The 10,297-nt window shown below is 41.1% G+C and overlaps 1 protein-coding gene across 2 annotated transcripts; it reads right to left on the minus strand.

Moving 5' to 3' along the window:
• Nucleotides 1-1,392: 1,392 nt before the first annotated feature.
• LOC127985905 (kelch-like protein 8) lies at nt 1,393-9,973 on the minus strand. 2 transcript variants are annotated; one of them, XM_052588111.1, is made up of 10 exons: nt 9,850-9,973; nt 8,830-9,020; nt 8,205-8,753; nt 7,327-7,513; nt 7,110-7,253; nt 6,062-6,173; nt 4,754-4,922; nt 3,194-3,353; nt 2,878-3,079; nt 1,393-2,796 (listed from the first exon to the last, which is right to left on the minus strand). In XM_052588111.1, the coding sequence occupies exons 2-10, from the start codon at nt 8,995-8,997 to the stop codon at nt 2,673-2,675; spliced, it is 1,815 nt and encodes a 604-aa protein (XP_052444071.1). In that variant the 5' UTR covers nt 8,998-9,020; nt 9,850-9,973; the 3' UTR covers nt 1,393-2,672. The 2 variants fall into 2 exon arrangements, with proteins under 2 accessions (XP_052444071.1, XP_052444070.1); XM_052588110.1 differs by having other exon boundaries at nt 9,817-9,965.
• Between the last annotated feature and the right edge of the window lie 324 nt (nt 9,974-10,297).

A 10,297-nucleotide genomic window follows, 5' to 3' on the forward strand; every position in this document is an offset into this window, starting at 1 on the left:
CAACACTGTAGAGTCCAGATTGATAAACATTTATGTTTCAAGCTCAATCAATGTAAGTGTCTTTCTATGTTCAGTTTGTTTTTCTATTTTTTTTTTCAACTGAGCTGTTGTGGGATTATTGTGTTGAATGCTGAGCTGAAGTCAATGAACAGCATTCTAACATAAGAGTCTCTAGGTGGGTAAGAGCCAGGTGGAGGGTGAAAGAAACTGCATCGTCTGTAGCACTGTAACAAACTCTCAAAGCACTTCATCATGATTAGACTAAGTGCTATGGGATGGTGGTCGTTTAGACAGGACAAAGGTGATTTATTTGGTGACTGCCTTGCTCAGCGAGGTGTTGAAGATATCTGTTAGGACATCTGTCAGCTGTTCAGCACAGTCTCTCAGTACACGGCCAGGCATGTTGTCTGGACCTGCAGCCTTGCGTGGGTTAATCCCAGATAAGGTCTTCCTTACATCGGCTGGAGACAGACAGACAGGGCACCTGGTTGTTGGGAGGTATGGGCAGTTTTTGTGCAGGTGTGTCATTCTGCATTTCAAACCGTGAATAACAGTGGTTGAGTGCATGTGAGAGTTATGTATCGCTATCACAGGTCTGTGGGGGGGGCTTTGATGCAGTGATGGTCTGAACGGCTTGCCACAGGCTTCTTGTGTCTCTGCTGTCTGAAGAGATTGGTTGCGATTATTATAATTGTTTTGACCATATGACCGTTTTGCATTTTGGATGCCACAGGATAGATTAGGTCTTGTTGTTTTGAGGGCTGCTTTATCTCCTGGTCTGAATGCTTTATCTCTGGTCTTTAGCAGCCCATGAAGCTTTTGGTTTGCTCGTGTGGTGATGGTCTTGGTGACGGTCACATCATCAGTGCACTTTTTGATATAACGAGGTGGGGGCGGGGTACAGCCTTGTAGTGAAGTGTGTGAATCCAACAAACCCAAACCCCTACAACACAGACCCATTGTGCTCAGCTAAAAAGAAATTGTGTCAGTTCAATGTTTTTTAATTTTTTTTTATAAAATTAAAATATCTAAGTCCAAAGAGGTCATTTCAAAACCCTTGTGACAGCACATATTTTAGGAAAATATAGTTTGAATAAAACTTTTACCTTCGCGTTACACTTTAACCTTTTTTATATCTACCAAATTGACAGTAAACAATGAAAATGCAGCAAATACAAAACTAAAATACAAATTACTCCGTGCATCCATTAAACTGCACACAGGGAGTGATGTTGGATAATCGGTTTTCTATTTTAAGGCAGACTGTTGTAATTTATACACACACTTCATATTAACATCACTTCAGACTAACCCTAAATCTCATGAAATGTATTACTAACCCAATTATTTCAAAGCCAGGGTTTTAAAAAGAGAGAGAACAGAAAAGGACACTTTGCGTTTTTGTTTTATTCAATCATTACAAAGGTTAAAAATAAGGTCTCAAAAGGAAAAAATTAAGGGAATAAATAAACATATTGAGCAAAACAATAAAATGTACACATGGGAAAATATGCTATAAAGTGTCATTCTTCAGACAGATTAACTTTGAGAGAAATATCTTTCAGATATACTGCTTTTAAATCAGCAGGTACAGAAATGCAGCTAACATTAAAAGTCATTCAAATAAATCGCTATATGAATATTTATTGTTGGTTCACATCACCGAATGCAACATGTTAACATCTGTGACAGCAGAATAATAAAACATTTCAACATTTCAACAGCAGATCTCAAATATAATCAGATTGACACGCTGGAGTCCAACCAATAATCACTAACTAAAAGCAACAATATGAACTGTTTACCAAATCTAAGAAAAAGATACATTAAAATAAATATTTTATATTCAGAATTCAAAGTCATTTTGAACTAACCCATCTGTATTCCCTCAATGTACAATGGATCTGTTTTAAAATGTAATCATATCTTTTTTCCACTTTGAACTAAATCATGTGAAACATTAAACACAAATTCAAGCCAGAAAAGCCTTAGACCTGTAATATACAACAGCAATATATAGAAGCATCTCTGAGCTTGCTGTTCATGTTTGGCAGTGAAAAAACAACAACACCAGAAGCACATCATTGCTCCACACGGTTCAACACAAATCTAAACCCAAAACCAGTCTAGATCCTCTGAAGGGTTCCATTAAGACAGTCTTGCTGAAGTCATAAATGAGACATGGCTCAAAACAGAAGTATAATTGCGTCACGTTAGAAATGACTCTGCTCATGGATCTCTCACTTTGTCTTGATTACTGTGATTGTCCTCACGCAAACAAACACTCGGTTATAGAACAATCTCTTTTTGATCGTTCTTCGTGTCCTGAAGTCACAAAATAGGGTTTTTTTAAGTTTGTGCATTAATAAATATCTAATGTCCTTTTGTCATTCAAACACAAGAATGAGAAGATTTCTTATGTAGAAGAGAGAAATCACTTTCAGCAGTTCAGGCAGCAGAAATCAGTACAAACAACACAAACAGTGATCATGTGATCTCCCTGCTAAAAAAAACAAACACTTTCCACTAACAAAATTCAAGCTAAAACACAAAGTTTTCTTGTGGTGTAGTACACAGAAGATTCAGAGCCACATTACAGCTGAAAGCAGGTGTTTGGTGTGTAATTAGGCTGAAGCGTTAGTGTTGTAGTGTGTCAAACTCTGACGATGTAGCTACATACAGTCAGCGACGTTACTGGAGCCCTGGCCGACGTCTCGAATCTGACTGATGTGAGTGGAGCAGACGGCGACTCCAGCTCCGGCCCGACAGTGAGACACAGAGCCCACCAGCTCCCATCTGGTGCAGACACACACACAAACTAATTACATCTGAACTTAATCACAATCTTCTGCAGAGATGTTCAGCTTTATATCTCACCTGTTCATCCGGGGCTCGAAGGCCTCCACCGTATTCAGGTAGATGTTTCCATTGTGGCCCCCCACTGCAAAGACACGCCCCATCACTGTGGCAACGCCGACTCCGCCCCTGGGCGTGGTCAACTCCGCCACATACTCCCAGTGATTGGTCCTGGGGTCGAAGCGCTCCACTGAGCTCAGCGGAGAATTATCATCAAACCCACCTTCAGACAAACACACATCACATGAAGCTCACAGATCTCCCTCCAGCAGAGCGTAGCTGAGCCTGGTTTCACATCAATCTCAAATTATGAAGATGAACAAATTCTGATTGTTACCAACAACGTAGAGGCATCCGTTGAGTTCACTGACACCGTTTCCAGCGCGCCGCTGCCCCATCTCTCGCACATCTGTCCATTTGTTCAGATGAGGATCGAAGCGCTCCACGCTGGACAGCGACGCAACACCGTCATTTCCCCCGACCGCGTACACATAGCCCTGGTGAACACACCACACCAACACAATCAAACCCATGAACAGAAGTCAAAACAATAGAAGCAAACCAGTAAGACCTCCGCTTAACTTCGGAAAACAGTTTGAGATTATTTCAGATTTAGTCAGAGAGCTCTCAGTCCCTCCATTGAAGCTGTGTGTACGGTCTACTGTCCATGTCCAGAAAGGTAAGAAAGACATCATCAAAGTAATGTCATTAATCCACAAATGACTTAAGCTGTTAACTTTTTTAATGTGGCTGACACTCCCTCCGAGTTAAAACAAACCAATATCCCGGTTCTTTTGCGCTCGACGTAATGGCGTCATTTTCGATGATTGCCCTTGATTCAACCCTTCGGTTTACCCGCGCTAATAACACTAGCACAGAATCAGTTCAGAATCAATCACCAAAAGAGTCAGTTCAGTTCAGACGCTCTGTGTGTCGGTCTGCTTCACGCTGAATCACAGTATCATCAGCTCCTCGGTTCTCGAATCGGACGCGTCTGACAGAAACGGTTCTTGACTCGTGAACGAGTCAGTCTGTTGTTCGTTATCTGTCTCGGCTCGGTGTTCATCTTCAGTTCTCTCTTCACAGCAGTTCAGTCAGTCACTGTTTGAGTAAATGAATTACTCCTGGATTTGGTTTGTTTGAACTCAGAGCGAGTGTCAGCCACATTAAACAAGTTAACAGCTTAAGTCATTTGTGGATTAATGCGTATTGGAGACGCGAACCGTTTAAAACTATTCAGTTTGATTTGGTGAACTAGTTCAAGAAGATCCAGTTACATCGAATGATTCGTTCACGAAACGGATATCACAAACTGCTTTGTTTTGAACTCTCTCTCACACAGACACAGAAGAGAAGATAATGCTGAATAAAGTCGTCGTTTTTGGACCAAAATGTATTTTCGATGCTTCAGAATATTCTAACTGACCCTCTGATGTCACATGGACTACTTTGATGATGTTTTTCTTACCTTTCTGGACATGGACAGTAGACCGTACACACAGCTTCAATGGAGGGACTGAGAGCTCTCGGACTAAATCTAAAATATCTTAAACTGTGTTCAGAAGATGAACGGAGGTCTCACGGGTTTGGAACGACATGAGGGTGAGTTATTAATGACTTAATTTTGATTATTGGGTGAATTAACCCTTTAACTAGCCATATAAGCTGTAATATGGTTTAGCTGTATACTCCTGTGATTGGCTATAATGCCCTCAACACTGTTCGAAACAGGACCGTTACAGATCACTTACACACAAATACATCCATCAGCTGTCACAATAATGAGTGAAACTGGCTTATTGTCTTTGTAAGTCAAACATTTAGCATTATTGTCATATGCATACTTCCTAATTTTGTGTACAATGGTGTGTAAGTGACTCCTGATGAGGTTTTGTACCCCGAGCGCCACAGATCCCACGCCTCCTCTGGGTGTGTTCATAGGAGCCACGGCGCTCCAGCGGTCCGACTCGATGTCATAGCGCTCCACATCACTGAAGCAGGAGTTATCATCCAGACCTCCGATAGCGTAGATGGGTCCGCCGAGAGCAGCCAGCGCGATCCCCCTCCTGCCCAACACAAACACAGGACGATATCTCCCTCTGCATGTTCAGCTCCGTCTTCTGTGTCAATACTGGGGTGGAGCGGTTCAACTCACACGGTTCGGTTCAGGTCACGCTTTCAGAGTCACGGTTTGGTATGTGCTATATTTAGGGAAGAACTATACTGTCAAATAAATATGACTATAAAATATAAATTCTTTATTAAAGTTACAAAAGCTATTCAGTCAAGAACAGTGAGTGATTTCTTTGTTGTTGCTGTTTGATTAATATTAATATTAATATTAAGAGAGTGCTGTCACTTTAAGAGAATGCACTGATCCAGTACATTCAGCTGGCTATGTATGATATAGGATACTTACCAAGATGGGCATTTTGACAATTTTGTATGAATTTGTCCATTTCAGAGAGAACTTAATATTTGCACGCGTTCTGAGACACTGGTTTGTGCACAGATCTTCTCACTGTGTGCACAAGCTTGCGTCCTATGGCTCTTAAATGTTCAAACTGGCAAAGCTTTCAAGAGTTTAGTATAAAAAGCTTACAAGAGATAGCATAAAAATATCAACGTGCTGTTCAGGTCTCACCTGCGCACGTGAGCTATGGCCACCCGGGTGATGATGTCATAAATGCCAGCTCATATTCGGTGTGGAGGTGGCAGAGTACCGCTTTAGAGCGCAAAGGGTTGTGGATTCCCAGGGAACACAAACGAGTAAAACATTTATAGCCTGAATGCACTGTAAGTTGCTTTGGATAAAAGCGTCTGCTAAATGCATAAATGTAAATTAATGGTTTGCTCACTTTTTTTCCCCCATTGCTGTGAAAAGCCAGAATGCACATCCATCAACAGACATCCATTAGCAGAATCCTGTTTGTTTTACATGTTATTTAAAGCAAACCGTTTTACAGATAATTTGTCAGATTCAAGTTGAAGCGCGGTCCCAGCGTGTGGAGAACCGTTCCACACCTAGTCAATATGTACAATATCTTTATTTTGCTGGACAGGTGCATTGACATAACTCTTTAATCCCATGAGAATTAAATTATAACTATAAATATTAATGAAACAACAATGAATAACAGCTATAAACTATGAACAGTATTAGAGCAGAACAATGCAGGTCAATGAAAGCTTGTATTCCTCATACCGTTTAGTGTTCATGGAGGCTTTCATCATCCACTTGTTGGTGTGTGGATCAAACATCTCCATGTTCCCGAGGTGCTCGTTGCCATCATGGCCTCCAACAGCATAAACTTTCCCTATAAAATGATAAATATGAAGTTTTATTCTTACGTTCGAGTCATTTATTGTAAGCAGAAGGTTCCAGTATAGCACTCACACTTATAAAAAACAGAATTAGTTTAGGGATGTTCACAATTGACAAAAAATCAACCCCCTGATATTTTCTTGAATTTAGTCTACATGAATATACCATATCTTTTCTATATTATTTGTAAAACTCTTATATATCTATTTCTGTCTTTATTAATTGATAGATTAAAACAACATTTTTAAAGAAGAGATCTTATTTATTCGCTGTAAAAAAATAATTAAACAACACCGTAGTATTAAAGTCTCAAAATCTAGCTTTTTTTAAAGCAGAAAACAGTGATGAACAATCCTCATTCCAAATCTAAGCTTTTTGACTGGTGAAAGTGAAGCTAGCCGTCTGTGTGTAATGCGCTTCACTCTCATTCTGCACCAACACATGTGCGGTGTTGCACTTTTCACTTGCTTCATGCAAGTTTTGCATTATATCTTCACTTTGGAATGTAGAAATCGTTGCCTGCATCATTACAGCGATATGTCTTGTGATCACAGTACTGATCTGCTGCAGTGAAGCAGCTCTAATGCTATCAAATTAAAGATGATGTGCCATAGAGCAAAATAATTAACAGTGAAAGTAACAAAAACTTGTAAAATGCACTTTGATGGGCATACTTAAGTGTGAAAATAACTGAAGAAAATATTTGTTTGATAAATGAACTAAGCCAACAAACATATTCTTTATGATTCGGTAACCAATATTTTGTAAAATTACAGGTACTGGTTCTCAGTATCAACCTAGTTCTGGAAGTAGTGTCAGTTCATCCCTACTTTTAAACACTAGTTAAGTCAAAGTCAAAGAGTTTTTGAATCCCTCTGTAATTCTCCTTAAATCGTTGTTTTATTAGCTTTTCATATCTCTTTGTCACCTGCTACTGAAATCACTCCCACGTGTCTGCGTCTGCTGTTCATTTCAGGGCCGAAGAACCAGCTGTTTTTACTGATGGAGTAACACTCGATACTGCGGAACGGGTCTCCGGATCCCCCTCGTCCCCCGACGCAGAACAACACACCTGTCGGGGTTCTCCGTTAGACACAGCAGAACAACACAAGAGAGCAGGAACAATCACGGCTGTATCTCCTGACCTGCGGTGTGCTTGCGGGGAGTCGTACGGATCGAATACTCAAAGTCAGGAACGCTCTTGTTACTCAGGTGTAAATGATAATTTCTTGCTTCATCCAGAAGGTCTCTGCAGCTCAAATTAGCCTTGATCATCTCCTCTTTAGCAACAGTGACTGTGAGGAAATCCACCGGCAGCAGAGGAAGACGCACCTGTGTGAGAAAAGCCCATCAGAACAGACTTTTAATACATTTGTTGACAACATTAGCTTAAAAAGAATCCAAGCCTGTTTCTGAAATATGATGTTGGATCTGTACAGCGCCACCACTGGCCACAAGCTGAAGCTGGATCCGACAGAGTACTTCAAAACTTGACCATGTTTCCACAGGTCCAGCCAGGACTTCATGGCCAATGTGTTTTGGTGTCTAGGACCAAGCAGGATATTTCCTCACATGAGAGGTCATGTTCTCTTACTTGCTACAAGACCCTCCCTACTTTACAAGAACTGCACTCATTCAGAGTCAGTAAGAGGGCTAGTAAAATCATTCTGGACCCCTCAGACTTCTCTGAACCGCTGCGGTCCGGTCGGGACAGAAGAACAGTCTCTTCACTCAGACAATCCATCTCGTGAACACTTAACTTGACCGTAAATGTGTTAAACTCAACACTATTTATACATTTATGTATTGTACATTGTTATATCCTAATTACATTTTTATTCTTTCTATTATCTTTCTAGTCACTGTCATTCTGCAAAAACTGTGGAAGCTTGTCACTAAAACAAATTCTTCGTATGTGTAAACATAGCCTACCTGGGAAAAAGGCTCTTTCTAAATATAACACTAAAAAGTGGGTGTGAAAATAATCCCAACAAACTTCCCATCCCAGCCCTGAGCAGCCAACCTGAGACATGATCTGATCCAGCCAGACATCATGGTGTTTCTGATTGGCTTTAAGCCATTTGACGGCGGCGTTGTACACTTGAGTCTCAGACTGAATGTTCAGGTCACTGGAGGCCAGCAGCGTCTTGAGGTGCTGCGGCGAGACGCAGATGAAATCCTCACACTCCACCACTTCACTGAAATGCTCGCATGCGTAGCGGTCAGCCATGTCCATCAGGTCCACCCTGTTGTGACTCTCTGCGAAGGTGCGGACGGCCAGACAGTTGGAGGGGTGGAAGTGTGCTTTCATGTATTCACAGCAGGCCCGAGCGATCAGCTCCACCTGCAGGATACACGCCGCGTACAGCAGCGGCTGGACGTTATCCACCGTCAGAGTCAGGCGCGAGGAGTACGCAAAGAGCACCAGGTCCTGGATGGCATCGGCGTCGAAATCTCGTATCTCAATCAAGTCCTGTTTGGCCTCGGCCATATCTGAGAGGAACATGGCGCGGAAGTACGGCACCACGCAGGCCAGAACCAGTTTGTGACATGGTATCAGTCTGTTCCCAACCTGGAGCGAGAAACAAAAGGGAGAGACTTAGAAACAGAAGAAGCTGCTGTGAGACTATATTCACGGTGTCAGATACCTTCAGAGTGACGTCACACAGCTCTCCGTTCTCATAAAACTGTCTGAGGGAGTTGTGGAAATCCTTCCAGGCCTCTTTAGCCTCGAACACGAATGATCCGTCCGCGTCACCCTCGCTATTAGACGGCTGCGACGAGCGTTTCTGCTGATTCCCATGTTCTGGCACCATGTCTTGCTCACACACACCGACACCTGCACACACACACACACACATGAAATACATCTCAAAGGAGAAGACGGTTAAATTCCATGATTGACACGCTGTTAGCTGTCTCTGTTAAATGGCTCTTCTGAATGAACTCTGTGTTTGCTGACATGGTCCTCCACACACACACACACACACACACACACACACACACACACACAGACAGACCACCTTTGTTGCAGAACCACAGTTCAGTTATTCTTTATACTGAGAAATAGACTCTTTTAACTCTGTGACTCAACTAGATCATAACAAATCATAAACATATCATCTGAGAATCATTGCTCACATGAAATGAACATGTACTATACTATATCAAGTACTATAAAGATTTAATAACATCTTTTTATATTTTGAAAGCTGGGTAGGATCATATATAACAAACTACAATTGATCCCATCAAAAACGCTACACAAAGAGACATAGATATATAAATATCTAAAATAAACGAGATAAACACTGGCAAATATATTGCATGCTACCAGTGAATGAACCGTTTTATGTTGTTTTTATCCTAAGTAACTGCTTCAAAGCTGTTTGTCAATTTTCGTTAATAAACTGCAATAAACGCCTTTTTATTTTAACACTTTCCGGTTTTTTTTTTTGTTTGTTTTTTTTACTATAAATTGTGTAACGTTAAGCTAAATGTTTAAACAACCAAAACATGACAGCATGAGCTAAAACGTCAACACAACAAACGGGACGGATTCACGAGCAGAAAATATCAGAGATGAACCTTATTGACTTTAAACAATTAAACAAAATTAAAATAAAATCAATTACATGTGTGAATTTGGTGTTTTGTCGATGTTTTACCGCATTTTCAACAGCCGCACTTGCTCTGGACGGATCGACGGCACTTCCGCGTTCTGAAGCACTATGAACTCTGGACCTTGTAGTCCAAACCACTGAAACTCTTTTACTCTGTGACGTGTTCCCCATTGGGAAGAGCATAGACACCCCCTCCAGTATTTCGCGATTTTGCGATCGCTGAATTTATCGAATTTATAATTTAGGAAACTCCTAAATTTTCGCAAAAGAATGCAAATTTTCGTAATTGCCACACATTTTACGCATAATTTGTGTATTTCGAGCTGTGCATACTGTTTATCTGCTCAAGCTGATCTAGACACCATTATACACAGTGCTGGGAGATACAGTGAAGAAAGTGAATTCACCACAGAATCAACATCTCTGTGAAATCTTGCTAGAGGCAAATTCAGCAAAGAATTCTGTTAAAGCTGATATCAGAACAAACACCACT

The sequence above is a fragment of the Carassius gibelio genome, chromosome B21 (genome assembly GCF_023724105.1).
Source record: "Carassius gibelio isolate Cgi1373 ecotype wild population from Czech Republic chromosome B21, carGib1.2-hapl.c, whole genome shotgun sequence".
Lineage (NCBI taxonomy): Eukaryota > Metazoa > Chordata > Actinopteri > Cypriniformes > Cyprinidae > Carassius > Carassius gibelio.

Coding starts and splice junctions, on each gene's coding strand:
- LOC127985905 (XM_052588111.1), bottom strand. CDS start 8,997: ATGGTGCCAGAACATGGGAATCAGCAGAAACGCTCGTCGCAGCCGTCT. Junction 8,754..8,829: donor TGTGTGACGTCACTCTGAAG/GTATCTGACACC, acceptor TTCTCGCTCCAG/GTTGGGAACAGACTGATACC. Junction 7,254..7,326: donor TCCCCGCAAGCACACCGCAG/GTCAGGAGATAC, acceptor GAACCCCGACAG/GTGTGTTGTTCTGCGTCGGG.